This window comes from Fusarium fujikuroi, chromosome FFUJ_chr02, assembly GCF_900079805.1.
Source record: "Fusarium fujikuroi IMI 58289 draft genome, chromosome FFUJ_chr02".
NCBI classification, from domain to species: Eukaryota; Fungi; Ascomycota; class Sordariomycetes; order Hypocreales; family Nectriaceae; genus Fusarium; species Fusarium fujikuroi.
Window position 1 is genome coordinate 229,154 of NC_036623.1, and position 18,842 is coordinate 247,995.

Consider the following 18,842-nt stretch of genomic DNA (forward strand, 5'->3'; position numbering starts at 1 on the left):
ACCTTAATAAGGTCTAGTAAAGTCAATTGAAGTTTAAATTGCGTCTCGGATGCCCTAGGCAGATCGATCCTGACGGGATGGGCGATGGCCTAGTAAAGCCTGGTGATGCTTCATAAACGCTCGAGCCAATCAAGAGCGTTGTCGCACCACGGACCGCAGCTTTAAGGGCAAAACGCAACCATACCTTAGCCTCACAAATGTTTCCACTGACGGTGTAACAAAGGTCGGCTTGGAAACCGGTCACGAGATCAATCTTTGCTATTCATCCTCTCCGACCCAAGTCTTCCTCCAGCACTAAGCGGACGTCTCAAAGACTCCTTTCCTCATCAGTCAATGGCAGAGAGAGATCTTTCCCACCTTCCTTCATTCTTATCACCCGGTCGCATTAGGGAACTATGCAATACAGACATTTTCGCGATCATACTCCTCGACGAACTGTTAATATAAAACATCAAGCCAGTCTCTCGGGGATTTATTCTCTATCAGAAACTTTGCATATTCTCTCTTAACAACGCAACGTGAGTACTGCAATACTAGAATGTACTATAGGTACTTTACTCCAAGTAAAGCCATTTCAAAGAGGTAAACAGCATGCTTGGCGAGCTGCTTTATGTCAAGACGCTTTACATAACTGTTTATATCTAGAAGAACTGTCCCTTTGAGCTGCGTTTTTGTCTAATAATACTAAAGAATAAATTAAAACATATCTAAGTACTAATAAATAATTAAAAATTCCCTCCATTCTGGTCTTTCTAATTGCATCAGGATGAAGGTTTTTAGCCTTGTCAATTGACTGACTCCGTGAAATTCCAATTCTGCACAGCCTCGCGAGGCAGATTTGCGAACCACTCACGTCAGATCATTTCAAGGGCGGCTCCAGCAAACGCGTACCTCACCTCCCACTCATTGTTTTTTCACTTATCAACATCCGCGACAACTTTGCTCAAAACGCCAATCGCAACGTCAGCATGGCGGATCCCTTGTCAATCATCGGAACAGCGGGAGCCATCGCGAATATTATCGATGTCCTCACCAAAACAATCACAACGGTATGCGACATGCGACAAGCCTGGAAAATCGCCGACCTCGCCGTGTTCGCCTTCGAGAACCAGCTCAACCTCCTCAAGTTTGCACTTTTTGAAATTCAAAAATGGACAGAGTCCAGATCCGACGAACAATCACATCAATTGGTGATGCAAGTAGACAGCTGCGTAACGTGCTGTCGGCTTCTCATTGGCAAGATTGATGGCGAAGTGTCGCAGTTTGAGAAAACAGTAGCTGGAGGTTTAGAGCTTGGTTCCAAGCTTTCATTTCTGTTCAAGACGAAAGATATGGAGCAAATTCAGCGGATGGTTGATCAACAGACACATACACTAACACTTCTGTTAAGTGCATGTAATTCGTGAGTTTGCCGATCTTCGAACGTTTTTTGATACTCTAACATTACCGCAGAAATGCCTTAGAAGAGCAAACTAGAATCCTGCAGCAGCCTAAAACCATACAGGCTTTGGAAGTTATGGACCGAGATACTGCGTCTCTCATTGTCCATCGAGACTCAGACTCCATAGTTACCGCTACATCCGTCAGTTCTTCGCGATGGTCGGTTCAGTTTGCGTTCGATCGGGAACTTTTCATCAGCAAAGTTTACGACAAATGGATTCGGAAGCTTGCAACAACGCGGCGGAGCAGCAGTCACCGCCCGGACGATGCCACGCAGCGAGACCACCAACTAATCTCCGCCAACCAGACTTCACTCACGAATCAACCCACCGATGATGGGCAGCAAACTACACTTACACAAACAGAAACTAATACATCAGAAGAACTGTATTTGTCATCGGCAAACTTTGGAGAACGAATGAATTCTTTGACACGTACCGCCATGGGCATAGAGATGCAACCCCTAAGACGAAGCAGAACCACGAGCAGCTTGGAACTTCAAACCAAGGAATCCCAACGTATTGATCAGAACTTGAAAGATGATTTGAAATCAGCTAAAAGAGAGATCAAAGTAGTCATCCTTGGTTCAAAGTCGAGGAAGCGAGTATTCGAAGAGATGCGACTATCAGATGGCCAACCACAATGTTACACAACTGAGCAACTACGACTGTTCCGACCCATAATTCTTGGCACAGTTTTAGAAAGTGTTCAGTTTCTTGCAAAGAAGCTCCTGGTCAGTGAGGCCACCAGAGGAGATGCCATACAGACGTTCTTGGAAGACGTGTTGATATGCGGCAAACAAGACTTGGATCTCGACAATGGTTTTGAACCCTGGGTTGTCCAATTGCTCCGCACGATAATGGAGCATGCGGCGACAAAGGCCTTAATGACTGACGAAACCTTGGTGCTTCCAGAGGACGTTGACTAGTATGTTCTTTCGATGACGCTGGCCTGACCCTGCAGTGCTGATGCTTTCTCCTAGTTTTTTAAACCATATCGAAAGGATCATGCAAGATGACTATGTCCCCACAGACTCGGATGCTATAAATTGCCCAACACCACTGCCTGGCTGCGTGGAGGCTGCGTTCAACATGGGCCAACTTACCATGCGACTGACAGATCTTGGCAACGCAATAAAGCGGGCAAAAGTATTTTCTCAACTCGAGACAGCAACAGCCGTGATATTTGTTTTCGATTTGAGCAGCTTAAATGACGAAGCCTTTCTCCGGTATGAATCAACCGTCAATTTACATTGGTTGAGAAATTCATTTATCATTGTCATCCTGAACAATTCCAAGGGATTTGCCAAGAGACTCACAAACAAGCCACTAAGCGATGAATTTCCAGATTACACGGGAGGAGATGATGAAGGGAATGCATCGAAGTATATTCTGTCCAAGGTCAAGGCTTTGAACCGGTCTGATCTCCGGTCATATGTTCATTTCACAAATGCAGTGTATGATGATGGCGACTTAGACAGGATATGGCGATTCATCCAGGACGGTATCATTCACCGTTCGTTGAGACTTCTCGTGCCGAAGTAAGGGAGCAGTATACCGAAACAGCTCCGCGAGGGATAATCTTTTACGAACCAATATCAGTTCGCAGCTTTCCAATTGGGTATCTAGTCCAAGACGACAGAAATTTAGTCTGGGGAGATTCGCCGTGGGTCGTTCCAAAATGGAAATGCTTCGCCGAAAACTTACCCCAACAAGACCTAACTAGCACAAAGGCTTTTTCTCCAAGAAAGCCACCAATGCCATGAGTGGGCCAACCCCAAAGCGTTTCCCCGGAGCTAGGGGCTTCCCCAGACTAAATTCTGTGGGGTTGATGCTAAGATGAGGTCAACTTCATGGGTTATCTGTCGCCAAGTATAAAAACTCATGATCCCTTCAACTTTGAGGACATCAGAAGTCATAAGCTCCACGACTTTCTTATGTAATTTTGTTCTTCTAAGACTTCCCATTCGCCATGTCCAAAGAATCTCTCAGCAACTCGCCTAGTCATGTCGAGGAGACTGAACCAGTGCCCCAAGCCGAGGCTGCCATTGAGTATGACAGTAATGGCTTGAGTGGCATCGTTAGATCTCCCTATGTTCTGGGAGCTGCCACGCTGGCTTCACTTGGAGGTCTCTCCTTCGGTTATGGTAAGTCTACGGTTGCCAAATTTATCTCCAAGCTAACAGTTACCAGATCAGGGCGTTATTAGTATCATCCTCACGATGAGGCAATTCCACGACCAATTCCCTGAAACAGCCCCTGGCCATCCTCGATATGGCTTCAATGTTGGTTTCATGACCGGCATGCTCGAACTTGGTGCCTTTGTTGGCTGTCTCTTTCTCCCATACCTCGCAGACCGCATCTCTCGAAAGTGGGCTATGACTGTAGCCACTGTCTTCTTCACCATCGGCGCTATCATTCAAACTGCTGCTCATAACTATGGTACACTTGTCGCTGGAAGAGCTATCGGTGGAATCGGCGTCGGGACTCTTGCCATGGGTGCACCTCTCTATATTTCTGAGATCTCCCCTCCGAACCTGAGAGGCTCTCTTCTGGTTCTCGAGGCTCTTTCGTATGTGAGAAGTCTATACTAAGTCGTCAGATGTATCTAACATAGGACAGTATTGTCATTGGAGCAATCATTTCTTACTGGATTACCTATGGCACAAAGGATATGGCCAGTGAATGGTCATTCCGACTGCCATTCCTTCTCCAGATGGTTTGTCCAGCTTCCACCGATTCAACTACTGATACTGACCTCACATTTTAGCCTCCTGCTCTCTTAGTAGGTCTCGGAATCCACTTCTTCCCATACTCTCCCAGATGGCTCGTCATGCGCCAACGAGACAACGACTCTCTTCATGCCCTCGCCCAACTCCGCCGCGTCCCCGCAACCGACGATCGCGTACAGGCCGAATGGAAAGGAATTCTCACTGAAGTCCGATTTCAACAGGAGATTCTTTCTCAGGAACACCCCAATGATAACGGTATCATTCTGGAGCTGAAGCAGTGGGGTGACCTATTTCGACCCAGGTGTCTTAAGCGTACTGCAGTTGCGCTTGGAATCCCGTTTTTCCAACAATTCAGTGGCATCAACGCCTTCGGTAAGGAAAGATCACAGTTATCTTGGGTTGGAGTGTTCTAACGATGTCAGTTTACTATGCTCCCACTTTCTTCAAGGCGCTCGGGCAGGATGACAACATGGCGCTGATTCTGTCTGGAATGGTGAATATCTGTCAGCTGGTGAGTTCATGTCTCTACCACATGTCCCTGAGGCATACTAATTTTATAATCATAGGCCGCTGGTATTCCTACCTTCCTCTACCTCGACAAGATGGGTCGCCGCAAGCTTGCCATCTTCGGTGGTGCCGCCATGGCCGTTCCTCATCTCATCATGTCCGGCGTCGTCGGCAAGTTTGACGGTAAATGGGAAGCTAACCCAGGAATGGGCTGGTTTGGAGTTACCCTGATCTGTAAGTTCTCTCACGTCAAGTATTAGACTCCATGCTGACAACTTCAGACATCTACGTCCTCTGCTACGCTTGCTCATATGGACCTCTGGCTTGGACTCTCCCTGCCGAAGTATTCCCCAGTTCCCGCCGAGCAAAGGGTGTTGGAGCCGCTACCGCCATGGTCTGGCTCGCCAACTTTATCATTGGTGTGGTTGTTCCCGAGATGATTATTAAGATCGGCTGGGGTACTTATCTCTTCTTTGGAATCTTCTGCTCTCTTGCTTCCGTCTTTTCTTTCTTCCTTGTCCCTGAAACAGCCAACAAGTCTCTGGAGCAGATTTCTGAGCTCTTTGGAGATCATGCTGTTGCGGATGAAGAGGCTGTCTACGAACGCATTCGGCATCAAGTTTGGGCTAGTCATGTTCATGGTGCTGAGCATTCTGAGGTGAAGCAGAGTATTTGAGGACTTATCATATATATTTGGCTGCATTAGTCCAATAGTCAACGTTCTCTCGAAGTTAGAAAGCATGTAACCATGGCTCTTTATGTCTTATTGTAATCCGATTCTGAATCGGCCATTCTGGCTAATCTGTATAACGTCCTCATGCATGATCTCTTCTAACTTTGAGCTTATAAAAGCTTTATATCAAAGCTGAGACTTTATAATTGTAGCAATCGAGTCATTGATTTGCCTCTACTTACGCTTAAGAGACCATAATTACGCAACAAATTCTTGCCAGAACTGTGATTCTTCCTTGCGGAGAGCCACTAACTCAACCCCGTTAGGTCATCGGACACGCTAAAATGCGGGGAAGCAGTGAACTAAAGTCATCCTTACGCCAACTTCACATCCTTGCCCTCAACTCGGTCTACTCCCCGAGATTTCATTCTTATGCCAGCTCCACGCTCCTCTCCCTGCAAACCCGGCGAAATCCTTCCTAATCCGTCTCATACCTCTTAAAAGTGTATCTCCAAATTCTGAGCGATCATGAGTTCGACGCCTCGGACTCGGACCAAGCCCTGTGATCAATGTCGAGGTTCGTCAAAGCCGGCAAGGATACCTCGATCAAGCTAACCACCACTGACAGAAAAGCATCTGAAATGTATGCCGAATGTGTTAAGGGTCGAACAAATCAGACTGACGGGTACAGGCGATAATGAGAATCCCTGCGCCAATTGTAAAAAGCTTTCAATCAGTTGCGCTCGAGCTAAGAAGTTCCGCATCAAAAAGCTCATCACGACTGAAAACACGTTCAAGTTTGATCCGAACCAAACATGGATAGATACATCAAATCGCAGTCTGTTTCATCAATATAGTTGATTATCTTTGTTCTAACTGAGATTGACAGAAAAATCAAACGCGATTTCCTTTGTCGACGAAACAAACTCTGCCTCTCGCCACTCCCGTCCCACCGCCGCTGAATCTCCGTCTTCCGAAAATGGATCTCAATCAGAGAGTTTGGATTTTGCTGCTTCAGTTTTGCAGAACTTATCCAAAGGCAGCCCGGAACTACCCAGTGAGCAAGAGGCTCCTCTGACTGAAGCACTTTCTGAAAAATCCCCTCATGCTTTTGGGACATCCCGAAGCCTTGGAGATGGAGGCTTCAGTACCTCTCAAGATCTTTCTCATCTATCACTCACTTCATCACCAAGTGGACAATCAAATATTGCTACTAATCACTATGGAGCGGCCTCACTTCCCGTCTTTTCCGCTCAATGGCAGCACTCTTCTCCTGAAAACGATACAGGGAAGTATCCAAGTGGGACTGATGAACAGTCACCCTTTGGGGGATACAACTCCCAGCTTTATCAAACGGATACCCTTCCTTCCATGATGGACCTGGAACTCCACAATCATACTTCGCTGTTGAGTGCAAATTCGTCTCAGCCGCTGAGCTTGGAAGAAGCTTGCCTGCTTCGCTGCTTTGTTGAGAAACTCGCAAGAGCTGTAAGACCATTGCAGGGTATTTCTCATGAGATAAGCTGACCATTGAGGTAGTTCGACACGACTGATAGGGACCATCATTACGTCTCAGTACTTCCTCTTCGAGCCGTACACAGTCCTCTTCTTCTCAACGCTATATGTACCGCCTCTGCACGATTCCTCACTCGGGTCTCATCACTCCAAGATCCAGATAGCATTATCGAATATGCAGGTGTCGAGCTCCCAGATCTGAATATGGAATCAGCTATTCACTACCATAACAAATGCATTTCGCATTTGATGGGGGTTTCTGCAGACCCAATTAACTCTTGTAGCGACGATGCTCTGGCTGCCATTACAATATTGAGATATCATGAGCAAGTTGATAGTACGAGTCATCTTTCCTTCGCTTGATCAAATCTGACACGTTTATAGCACACTTTACCGGCACTGATAACGAAACTTTCTCAATTGCAGTCCGCGCTGTTTTCCAAGCATCCCAGAACGACGCAGACGGGCTTCTGCACCTAATACTTCAACCTCCTCGAGGGTCTGATGTTTACGCTACATCTCTCTCTTCGCTGAGATTCTCGGCTTGCCTCATTGCGCTTCGTCAAGAAATATGGTCCGTTCTCATGCACCGTCGTCCCTTCAGACTACCCATCCTGCCTGTCGAAAACTATGGCGTCTTTGATGATACCTTGGCTGCTGATGACTACGACTGGACTAACCGAGTTCTCATCTGGTGTGCCCACGTTCTCAAGTTTTGCTACGCTGACGATCAGGATGATCAGCCAGCTGACAACCGAACTCGGTCCCAACAATGGGAGGCTATCAACGACTTCCAAAGAAATTGGGACGAGAGACGACCCCCTCATTTCGCGCCTCTCTACTACCGAGAACGCAACCCATCAGAAAGCCGATATTTCCCCGAATATTGGATAACCAGCCCATGCCAAATGCTAGCCCTCCAACATGTCGAACTAGCACGCATAGTCCTTGCAGTACACGACACCAAGATCCAACTCGGCATTGGCGGCAGAGCCGCCCATAAAGCACTGGAAGAGCTTATGCGAGAAGCAACAAGACGTGTTTGCGGTTTGGCTATGTCGCAGAAGTGGTGTCAAGAGGGAATGGTGACTGCTGCTGTTGGACTGTCCATGTGCGGCGAGTATTTCCAAGATCCGGGAGAACAGGCTGCGATCATGGAGTTGGTGACGTTGCTTGAGCGAGATCATGCTTGGCCGACAAGCACTTTGCTGAACAATCTTTGGGATAACTGATTCTAAGGATCTCAAGAAACGTGAATTGAGTTTCTATCGGTGTTCTCTTGAGATTCACGATGGCTGCCTGAATCGTATGCATGATTGCGTGATACGAATGAGTCATAAGAAGCGGCTATCAACTTCAGCCAACATACTTAGGCCACCAAGACCCAGAAATATTCAACCAGGTTCCAAAGCAGCTTCAAGATGTCTCTCAATACTCTAACTTTACCAAAATCTTTGTCCGACCCAATTCAATGGGACAAACTCGTGGACCAGTACAAAGAATTCCGCCTGCTCTCTCTGCAACTATCCCCGGAGTCATTCAGCTCAAACTACGCACGCGAAGCGAAGTTCACAAAGGATAGATGGGAAGCCCGTTTGAGCAACCCGCTCGCATCCAGTATCATCATCACCCCCGACCCAAACCCAGGTTCAGTTGACGACCTCTCGCTGATCCTGAACCAACCATGGCTCGCATCGCTTATTCTGTATGGCCCGCTCGAAGCCAAGACAGCGGCCAAAACATGGGAAGATCGGCAGGAATTCGAACCGGGCAGCATTTATTTTGGCCCGGTTGCGGATGAGATCGAGTCTGCTTACGTTCTGAATGCGATTTACGTTCCTCCATCTCAGAGGCGCAAGGGCTTGGCGAATAAGCTGATCGAATACGCCAAGGGCCTTTCAGTCAGACGGAATGAGAGCAAGAAGGTTATGCTGGTTCTTCTGGTCAACTTCAACTCTGTCGCGGCTATGAAATGCTACGAGAAGTCGGGTTTTGAGGTCGTCCATGACTACTGGTTCGATGATCCTAATGCTTCTGGAACGACTCGAGGACATGCAGCCGTCATGAGATTGGATGTCGGCGGGAATGATGCTTGAAGCTAGAAGAATTCTTTTCGTGTAGCAGATCGTTCTATTTCTTTAGTGCGGTAGCTGGAATGAAGCTCCGTTTAGCTATACGAAGTGGAGGAATGCCGAGATAAATTGAATGAATAATTTGGCGCTATTAAGAGTCGCCAAGTGACAATCAAATTTCTAGCCACATTGGCTTATTCAAAGATTGAGTGAGTGTCCATCGTCTCGTCTAGCGATCGTATTCAAATGTGCCTCGTGTTGGATTGGCACGCAAGCGGTCAGATTTAACGTTCGGCCCCTCCGGATCCAGCCTATTGTTGAGGCAACCAGCCACCGATCGTGGCGCTCACCTTTTGCAACGTTGTACCGCGTTTGTAAAAGCGCGGACTTAATTGGTATTTTTAGACGTGTACTACTGCTAAAATACGGCTGTGCCTTGCGTTAAAATGCTTCTATTTTACGATGTTGAGATAGCTTCACTTCAATTGCCCTCGCGAAAGAATGCGGAATTGGCCGTCGAGCTACTACTCTCTGTTGGTCGTCTATTGAACGGGAACAAGCGGGGTTACAGCTTCAAGGACGGCAGCACGGGTATCCGGATGCCAGGATGACCCCGAGCTATTGATCACTAGACCATGAGGCTGAGAATCATGGTGCATTTCCCCTCACTACAGCCTTGTCTCGGTGGAACTTGTGATGTCCAACGTCCCATCGCATCAACTCACGCTCGGATGATTATGATTGATGCGCGAGTGAACAATTGGGGTTGCATGCATACGTCGTGATGTCTTCATCAGGAAGGTCTATGCTGATTAAAGCACGAGAACTGCTTGAATCAGCATGTGGAAGCGGGGAAACGAGAAAAGTCGATATACGGTCAGACATGCTCTGTCGATGATGCCGGGTCCGAGTGGTGATGCATGCATCAAGGACCCTATTCTCCATGATGATGCATGGTTCAAGCGGGGTACAGCACCTCATGACGGATCAGCTGAGCCCACGATGGAAGCTTACTGAGACTCTCTCTCTTGGCAGAGAAAATATTCCCGTTGTCAATTGCTCGATCGATGAATGATTGTCTATTCAATGACATCAGATCAGTTGGTTGACTACGAGCTCAAATAAAGATCCGCGAGATCTTCGAGTCTCCGAAACAATAGACCTGCAGATTGTCGTTCATCTGTGGAGAGCTGATAACGATCAGTGGGGGACGCGGAGCTTTGACATGTTCATGTTCCTCAGCTTAGGCCTCGGTCGGTCTAGGGTCGACATGCAGAGAAGAATGGAGAAGAAGGAAAAGTCGGTTAGAGCGGCGGGACAAAAAAAGAAGAACGGGTCATTCCTATCGTAACCTTCTTTTACGGATACAGCGGTTTTGCAGCCTCCCATTTTCTTAGCCGCTCGCTGTCGTGATAGCGTCTCGTATTTGGGGAGGTTGGCCGTTTAGCCCAGACAAATACGGTTTGTCGTCTAGCCGACCTTTCGATAGAGTATCATACGAAAATACCACGAGCAGAGAAGAGAGATAATTGAATTATCGTTGCAGTGAGTCAATTGACTTCTGATGATTGATTGACCTGACGTCAGCAACAAGGAATTTACTCCTCTGCTGACAATCCGCATGCTTTAGTTCAAAGTCCCTGGACGCATATCGCACACAGCCCGCTCACCCACGATGTCGAGCTAGCGAAGCGGCCCACCACGATCTAGACCCTTGCTGGAGGGGAAAATGGCCGGGCGGGAGTTCGTATCAGTGGTTGGTAAGACTTGCAAGCCACCCAGCTACTGCACCACCGAACGGAACTGGAAAAGCCTCTTGTCTCATAGCAGTTCACCCTCTGGCCGTTATTTTCACTACAGCGACTCACTCACTCACTCTTGGCAGGGTTTTGTCCGTGCTATTGGTGATCTGATGCAAGGGATGTGGAGATCCCTGCCGTTGGTGGCTTGCGAGCAGGCCAACCCTGGTTGCTTAGTCGACGCTAGCACTGCGATACGAGCCATCGTCTGATCGATATAAACCGAGGCTTTTTGACAGGGGAGGAGGTTGGGGAGCCCTCTTGTCACCAGGAAGCAAAGTATTAAACCAGCCTTCACCAACTGCCAATTGACTCGAATTCTGAGTACTATATCAACGTGCGTGAGAACATTAAAAACATCTCATCCCATCCTCGTCCTACCAATATTTTGGATAATTGTGCATTACTGACAAGCCATATTTCTGTTGTACCTCGTTACACGACACTAGCAAGAATGTTCTCCAAAGCCATCGCTGCCCTCGCCCTCGCGGCACCTCTTGTCTCAGCCCAAACATTCACAAAGTGTAACCCCATGACAGCCAGTAAGTCTCACCACTTTAACCCAACAACTCGGTACACTTGACTTACACAACATAGCATGTCCTGCCGACCCTGCTTTTGGAAGAGACACTGTCCACTGTGACTTCACAAAGGGTGCATGTGAAGCTTTTGCTGAGGATGCCGGTACTGCGCTTGAGCACAACGAAAATGGTGCTGTTTTCACAATTTCCGGACCTAACCAGGCTCCTACAATTGCGACGGGCAAGTACATCTTCTTTGGCCGTGTAGATGTCGAGGTGCAAGCCTCTACTGGTGTAGGTATCTGCACTAGTGCTGTTCTTCAGTCCGATAACCTTGACGAGGTAAGTTCATCACCAACTTGTATGAAGCATCAACTAACAACTTCAGATTGATTGGGAGTGGCTCGGAGGTGATAACGCTCAAGTTCAGTCAAATTATTTCAGCAAGGGAGATGTCTCAACATACGATCGTGGTGAATTCCATCCCGTCGCCAACCCAACAGGCCAGTTCCATCTCTACTCCATCGAGTGGACTCCCGCCGCCATCAACTGGTTGATTGACGACCAAGTCGTCCGAACCCTTCCCTACACCGACGCCACGGGTCCCAATGGCTATCCCCAGACTCCCATGCAGATCAAGCTCGGAACATGGACTGCTGGTTCTCCCGATGCTGCCCCTGGTACCATCGCCTGGGCCGGTGGTCTTGCCGACTACTCACAGGGTCCTTTCAACGCTTACTACAAGAGCATCTCCATTGTCGATTATGCCGGCGGTGACGCTCCTACTACAGCGAGTGTTCGCGAGTACTTGTATGGAGACCACAGTGGAAGCTGGAAGAGCATCCAGCAGATCAAGTAAAGTGTGTTGATGATTTAAAATGAATTAAAGAGATGGGTTTTTAATGAGGGTTTAATGAAAGAGGGGGAATACCATGGTTTATGAGCAATTAGCATTTTATAGACGATAAATAATTATGATCACTTCAAAGTTCAATAGCTTCCTACCTTTATCTGTCCTGTTATGTGAATATCCTCTGATTATGCGGAGGTCGGTGACTCATTCGTTACGTGGGATTCATCGGGGCATCCGACCTTGACTTTCGAATTCAAATTCTTAAACTAGGTAGGAACATAGTTCAAGTTTCTATTTCGCCGTTGGGTTGTTGTCGTAGTCCTCAACTCCGACTTTACGGCCAACGTTCAAGCTCCAACCTGCCAACTGTAGACAAGAAAACTTAGGATCTCAACGTAATTGATAAAAAGACTCGGGTGACCTTAAGGAGCAAGAGCCTTTCTGAATATCTATAGGCAATCGGTTCTAAGGTATAGTGAGTTCTCGCTGACTTCTTTAGACCCGCGGAACACAACATTAACTATCATGCCAGAAAGTCACACTTTCATGAGAGATCGAAGCCACTTTACAATTTCGACTGTTTCAAAACATCATTATCAAGTAGAAAGCAAAAAAAGAACTGCTTCTCCATCGAGGACACGGCAAAAGAGTGGTTCCGCCCGGGATCGAACCGGGGACCTTCTCGGTGTTAACGAGATGCCATAACCAACTAGACCACGGAACCGGCCTGTGATTGGATGATAGGTGCCTGGCCTGGTAGTTCCCAAGTCGCGGGCTGTCGCTCTGGCTGGTGGGTTGTTTGAGGCATCCTCGTAGCTCCAGTCTTGTGTGCAAGCTGTTGAGTTGGTTTTGTGACTTGTGTTTCTGCGTCTTCTTTAGTTGGCCTGAGACGGAATGAAAGTGGCTATAGAAACGTGAGAGTGGTAGGATCTTCCTGAAAATCAGACGTTGCTCGTCGATATGAGTTCGTTCACAAGCGAGACAAGGAAAAAGTTATGCGAATTCCCAACGAGTAATTCTTTTCTCAATGTGATGAAGATGATTTCCGTGTAACTGAATACGCATCGATCCATGCAAATAGGCAGAAGCAGCCCGATATCGCTCAACGTCGCCTGTGTAACAATAAGTAGTGGACCAACTCCGGGGCATGCGACACAGGGCCAGTGAGCTTGATAGAGGCTAGGGGAGGAAAGAAAACTCAGGGCCTTAATCCTAAGTGACAAAAGGACTTGGGAAAACTTATATAATTTTAGGATATCCTTTGCTGAGTTTATTTTGACACCCTACATTAATGTCCGGTGTTTTCTTGCTCCCCGAGGAGAGGTAATGACAGGGTTGATCCCCTGAAGAGAATGTCCTTTGAGGCCCACTCATCTCTTCTTCCTCTGATCCACTCACTCGTCTCGACGCACTCTGAATTCTTGGACTTTGCTTTTGGCTTACGTCTTGATGCACGGAAACCCAAATTTCATTACTTTTGCCATTTCTGTTTGCTTCTTTGCCTAAAGTACTCTTTAACGATTCGTGTCTCGATTTCGTACAGTGCAGGCTCTGAGACGAACATAGTGTCTATTGATTATCTCCTTGGGCTGAGAGCTTATAATCACCACGTTGAGCTTGTTGGTGAGTCTCTGTTCACAACTAAGTAAGACACCTCGACTGACATCTTTGGGAGTTTTGATAGCGAAGCGTCAGTAACGAGGAGGAAACTCAACATCTGTCTTGCAAATTCTTTGCCTCCGTCTCTGAGGATTCGTGCCAAGCAAAGTTGTCGATGACAAGACAAAGAGTCTCTACGACGATCAATCATACTGAAAAGAACACTCCAAAGAAAGATGTCTGAGCTCTCTCTCGACCAGCAGGACGCAGAGTCCATCTCCTCAGTGGACAGCTTTGACCCAGCCCCCACTCTGGTCCAGAAGACAATCACTAGAGACGAAGCACTTGAGCAAGCCAGCGAGAATATCGCCAAGATGGGCAAGTCAAAGTTTGTTGACAAGCTTTTGAAGCCAGCGGAGTCGAAGTGGCTGACCGAACCCATTCTTCGCGTCCTCCCTCCTGAGGTGAAGCACACCGTTCGCGACTGGTGCCTGAGTCACGACCCGATGTGGTTTAACAAACTTTCCGAGTTCATCGACGAAGATATCTCCGAATGGGAGTATGCCGTTGAAGTCCCCAACCGACGGAAGGATATGGCCTGGTGTGGCATGGGCGCTGACATCCTCCGCTTTTACGTTGCAGATCTGAAGCCTCTACGTAGAGGACTTCCAGAGCCGGAGCGTCGAGAGATCGTGAATAAGGTCCGGCGAGGAGTTGCCCTCTTTGCCGACTTTCATGACGAGAAGATGAAAGCGATGGAACTGGAGGCGCACGACCTTGAGAAGCAGGAGCGTGACTCCATGGAAATCGAGCGCGGCGCTTTCGCTACTGCATTTGAACTCCAAAATGAAGCCATCGCTGATTAGAGGGCAGGGATGGCACTCTCACTTCAGAGTCTACAGCACACGCTTCACCAAGGTCCGCAGATGTTTCCTTGCATTGAAAGGCACTGGTACCGAAGTCTGGCAAAGACTGGAAGTGTTCCGGAAAGTCTGCGTCGACTTGTCGAGTATCACTGTATCTTAGATGAGGCGTTCCGTCTGGCTCAGCTTGAGGAGACTTTCCGCATGGGAGAAACGACGGGTTCTTGAGAATAGGAACTATCGAGTAAGTTCAGTTGCCTATTCCGTGGGTTACTTTGGAGCGTGTGGCTGACATAACTTTGGAGTTCTAGCCCTGCGGTCGAATACTCGCATCGAGATATCAGATAAGGCTTAGGAGACTCAAAGATAGTGGTGAACCCTGTGTGAGCAGTGAAGCTTCTTTTGGAGTTGGAAAGTGCCATTGTAGAGGATGGTGTAAACAGGGAGTTGGAGAGAAGTGGTCGTAATTCATGCCAGCGATGGTGTTGGAGGTGGCTGAAAATATCTAGATTTTAGATGGCGAGATTGTAAGAATAAGGTGATGGCTTTGGCAAAACAACAAACTGAAGAGCACCCAGAACCGTTGAAATGAATGAGCTGTCGGTGTGTCAGGTCGCTCTATCTCAGTGCCATATTAACATTCGTTGCATAAGCTCGGTCAGCCAACTTCAGTCTTTCCATAAGGATGTCAAAACAGTTAGGCCTCTTGGCAGTGCAGAAACACTATCAACAAACTCAATTGACTATTGTGCCTTACCTCGCATCATCTCGTTTCTAAACTTTTCACCAACATCTTCTCATGCTGTTATCTGGACATCTCGCTGTTACCACCGAGCGATGGCATCTCCTAGCCAAATCCTCTACATCTTCATCCTCTGTGAGGCTACCTATAAGGCAAGGCGAAACTCAGTCAACTTCACTCGTCGCGCAACGTCATCATCAGAGGTTTGGGTTTCTTTCGCGTCCACACCGATACCATCGAAACAGAATAGTGTGGCTAGTTGACCCATCTAACCATAGTCTTATTCACCTTACAAGAGGGTGTACTCGGCATTCAAGGTCTTCGCGGTGTTTACACCTATCAGAAACTTATTCGTGAAGCTTGCTTACTTTAGGCGTCTTGGGGTACCAGTTGTTGCGGTGGTCATCTAAAGCCTTTGTGTTGTTTGCAGTTGTTAGGAGCTTTCTCGTAGGGGCCAATATGATAGAAGCAAAGAAGTTGATTAGACCTTGCCATAATTGAGACTTAAATCTCGTGATGGCGATTGTTTCTCACTGAGGCTGATGATGGTTCACCTTGTTGGGTTACATGGCAGTGAAATTCTATCGGAAAAGAGCAATCGATTTGTGTATTATATTAGCACATTATTCTTACAACTTAACAGTTTCGTTGTGTACTTATTATTTGGGAACTTCATACTCTATTCTGGGGTCATGGTAGGGTTTACAAATCTCCCCTATATTCATCAAGCCTACTCAAGGCGATCTCAGAGACCACTCTAAAGCTTCCCAACATTCCACCCGTTTACTAGTGTGAGCTACCCTTTCATATCTGCTATACTGCACAACTGCCAATCTCACTGACCACGAACACGGTAGACAGGCCACCCAGTCGCCGTCAGAAACTCGAGCGCCGACTTCCGAGCATCGTCGCCAAATCTATTCCGCATATTGCCGTCGTCATCTCTGTCATGGTAGCTCTTCACCTCTAGCGGGATAAACTCTTCATTGCCGGCAAGAAGGCAGGGCAAGAGCGTATTTCCCCAGATGGAATATAGATCCCCACGGCTCATGCGACCAGCTTCGTCAATAGCGATGCCACGAGCCCGCTCTACCTTCCACTTCTTGAGATGATCTTCGGTATGAGCTAGGGATGGCGTGGTACAGACAATGTCGGCGACCTCGACGAGCATCTTCATCAGTCTCATGATTTCAGTGTCTCGAACTGTTTCGCCGGCCACGTACACTTCCCATGAGATCTTACCAGAAACCCGCTCACGGAGACGAGCAAGACTGTCTGACCCTGCTAGTAATGTCTTGAACTCGTGTAGAATATTGCTGTCGTCCTTCTGCAGGGGTGGCAGAGATTCGGAACCAAGGCAGAGAAGAAGCCAATACGAGGCTGAGAGATGAAAATTCCAATCCAACTTCACACCCCGCTTATCATCACTGGCCGCTTCATCACCAAGGTGAGGGAATCGAAGTAAAATCTTGAAGGCATCGCATTCAACCTGAATTTGAAAGCTGCGAATGACCAGAGCAGCCCGGCTACGGGTTTCCTGGGTCCTTCCAATGTTGTACTTGCATACAACATTGTGAGAGACAGTATGTAGGTCAAAAGCGAACTTATTCACGGCAGCAGGGGTCGGCCCACTCGCCATGACAGTACCCATGGTTGCGTGCATCGCGAGGACCGCCGCGGGAAGGACGGGGGTGTCGTTGCTGTTGGGGCCCTATACTTCTCGTCAGTATCGAAACAATATGAATTACAGGGTCAGATGCTTACAGTCGTGATAATACCAAAGCCTAGAGGACGGTTGCTGAGGTAGAACCGAAGCGGACATTGGTCGGCCTCAGAGACCTCGGACAATACAGCATCAGCTCAACCGCTTCTACCATTATCTTTGAGGAAGTTGACAGAAGGGAGCATAGGCAAAATCAATCCTTGACCTTGGCCACCAGTATTCGGAGCTCTCATGTTGCCTGCCATCTCATCCACGGCCGAGGTTGCGGACATCATTGTCTGCCAGAAGCCATCGCCACGTAGGAGATCTCTGTGAAAGCTCATCATCAATGCCTTCTTTCCGGCACTAAGCTCTGAACCTTCACAGCGTTGATCACAGAAGAGGTGATTTGGGGCGGCCGATGGCAAGAGGTCGCAAACAGCGTCGACCTGGCGCTTGGCTTCATGAAGTTGTAGGTCCCATTCGAACGAAACGCGATTCTAAAGCGATTTGTCGGTATCATAGGCAACGTTGGCCTCCTCGCGGCTCTCAAACTCCTTGATACCCAGTCGAGTATGAAGCGGCTCGATAACCCTGATAACAAAGTCGTTCTCAGTGAGTGGATGTCGGTTGAGCAATCTGACTTCATCGTGATCGTGGCAGATTCAGGCTGAATATCGTTCGGAAAGGTCTTCCGTCCACGACTTAGGCAATTCATCTGACCCAGGATGGACTACCAGCTTCATGGTGCCGTGGATACATGCTTGAGACCATTCTGTGTGCTTCCAAAAGTCCCGGTCCATCTTGACGATGACCAACCATCTTCCCGACTTCCGGCTTGCTGGATGCTTGACGAAGTACGCAGAGCCCATTTCAGTAGTCATGTCGAGACAGTATTTCTGAATCCACATGATCTTGGACTATACTCTGTGTCAAAGCAGTCACATGGGAGGCGTCGGTTCCAAAGTTCCATGTAGTCTGGAAGCGGTGACCTTTGACGTCATGGAGCTGCTTCATGTATCTGTCCATGTTCCATGATTGGTCTATACCATAGCCGTAGTCGAACTTGGGTGCTAAGCTGGCGACGCTCCACCTCGCCATCATGGTCTTTTCAGGTTGAGTAGCGAGGAACGAAAAATGTCGCTGTTGGATGATATCAAGAAAGGATAGGCCGCCAATAACGGTTGTCGAGGCAGTATACCGCAGCCAATCTTCAGCCGGGTGACCTGGGTTCGAGTACGGTATACCAAATCCTTGGACAGAGACTGATGCGTTGTTGCCGAGGAAGACAACGACCCAAGTCATGTGCTTCTTACCGGCGGAGTATCTGGCGGTTTCGTCTTCACTTGCAGCCCTGTAGGTGATATTGATATCGTCGCGGGGGAACTTCACGGTGAGATCCCAAGTGTTGCTAGGACTGGCCTTGCGAGTAGAAAAGTCAACTGGCAGAGATTGTTAGCAGATGCCGGATCGAACACACCAGTCTTAAAAGCTCACTGTGATGACACTGTCCGAAACCAATGCTATCAGTGGGTAATGGGAATTCGATGATAAAGCCAAGGAATGATTCTTTGTCTGGCGATCTTATTGCAAGCAGAGAGGTGGCTATACTGGTAGTGATGCCAAGACCTTTGCCGCCAAAAGGGTTATTATTAACCTGAAGAACGCATGGCACCTTTAGGTTAGGAGGAAGTTTGTAATTTAGAGCTTTGCTTGTTGGAGTCTTGCTCCTAGCCATGATGGCGATGTTGGTCTGAAGATTTGGAGAGGAAGAGATAAAGGCTGAAGAGGGGCATAAACAGAATCCTCAGGCGCCTCGCAATTA

At 47.9% G+C, this 18,842-nt stretch overlaps 7 protein-coding genes, besides 1 other annotated feature; 6 read left to right on the top strand and 1 right to left on the bottom strand.

Moving 5' to 3' along the window:
* Positions 1–968: 968 nt before the first annotated feature.
* FFUJ_05248 (GNA-3 g protein alpha subunit GNA-3) lies at positions 969–2,984 on the top strand (the record flags this gene model as incomplete). XM_023571369.1 has 3 exons in its annotated part: positions 969–1,402; positions 1,453–2,367; positions 2,423–2,984. 3 exons carry the CDS (start codon positions 969–971, stop codon positions 2,982–2,984), a joined length of 1,911 nt encoding a protein of 636 aa, XP_023425685.1.
* A 427-nt stretch (positions 2,985–3,411) lies between these two features.
* FFUJ_05247 (related to quinate transport protein) lies at positions 3,412–5,354 on the top strand (the record flags this gene model as incomplete). XM_023571370.1 has 7 exons in its annotated part: positions 3,412–3,586; positions 3,633–4,011; positions 4,062–4,158; positions 4,210–4,543; positions 4,594–4,682; positions 4,738–4,912; positions 4,960–5,354. 7 exons carry the CDS (start codon positions 3,412–3,414, stop codon positions 5,352–5,354), a joined length of 1,644 nt encoding a protein of 547 aa, XP_023425686.1.
* Positions 5,355–5,879: 525 nt separating this feature from the next.
* FFUJ_05246 (related to ARCA protein) lies at positions 5,880–8,098 on the top strand (the record flags this gene model as incomplete). XM_023571371.1 has 6 exons in its annotated part: positions 5,880–5,928; positions 5,980–5,994; positions 6,043–6,189; positions 6,241–6,839; positions 6,891–7,203; positions 7,251–8,098. 6 exons carry the CDS (start codon positions 5,880–5,882, stop codon positions 8,096–8,098), a joined length of 1,971 nt encoding a protein of 656 aa, XP_023425687.1.
* A 189-nt stretch (positions 8,099–8,287) lies between these two features.
* FFUJ_05245 (uncharacterized protein) lies at positions 8,288–8,962 on the top strand (the record flags this gene model as incomplete). The annotated part of the gene is made up of 1 exon (XM_023571372.1): positions 8,288–8,962. The coding sequence occupies one exon, from the start codon at positions 8,288–8,290 to the stop codon at positions 8,960–8,962; it is 675 nt and encodes a 224-aa protein (XP_023425688.1).
* A 2,229-nt stretch (positions 8,963–11,191) lies between these two features.
* Positions 11,192–12,117, top strand: FFUJ_05244 (probable rAsp f 9 allergen; the record flags this gene model as incomplete). XM_023571373.1 has 3 exons in its annotated part: positions 11,192–11,279; positions 11,335–11,600; positions 11,647–12,117. 3 exons carry the CDS (start codon positions 11,192–11,194, stop codon positions 12,115–12,117), a joined length of 825 nt encoding a protein of 274 aa, XP_023425689.1.
* Positions 12,118–12,761: 644 nt separating this feature from the next.
* Positions 12,762–12,835, bottom strand: a tRNA (tRNA-Val).
* A 1,111-nt stretch (positions 12,836–13,946) lies between these two features.
* FFUJ_05243 (uncharacterized protein) lies at positions 13,947–14,576 on the top strand (the record flags this gene model as incomplete). Its single annotated transcript, XM_023571375.1, has 1 exon — positions 13,947–14,576. One exon carries the CDS (start codon positions 13,947–13,949, stop codon positions 14,574–14,576), a length of 630 nt encoding a protein of 209 aa, XP_023425690.1.
* Positions 14,577–16,150: 1,574 nt separating this feature from the next.
* Positions 16,151–18,755, bottom strand: FFUJ_05242 (uncharacterized protein; the record flags this gene model as incomplete). XM_023571376.1 has 7 exons in its annotated part: positions 16,151–17,026; positions 17,080–17,154; positions 17,212–17,517; positions 17,548–17,656; positions 17,741–17,937; positions 17,963–18,459; positions 18,515–18,755. 7 exons carry the CDS (start codon positions 18,753–18,755, stop codon positions 16,151–16,153), a joined length of 2,301 nt encoding a protein of 766 aa, XP_023425691.1.
* Positions 18,756–18,842: the final 87 nt, after the last annotated feature.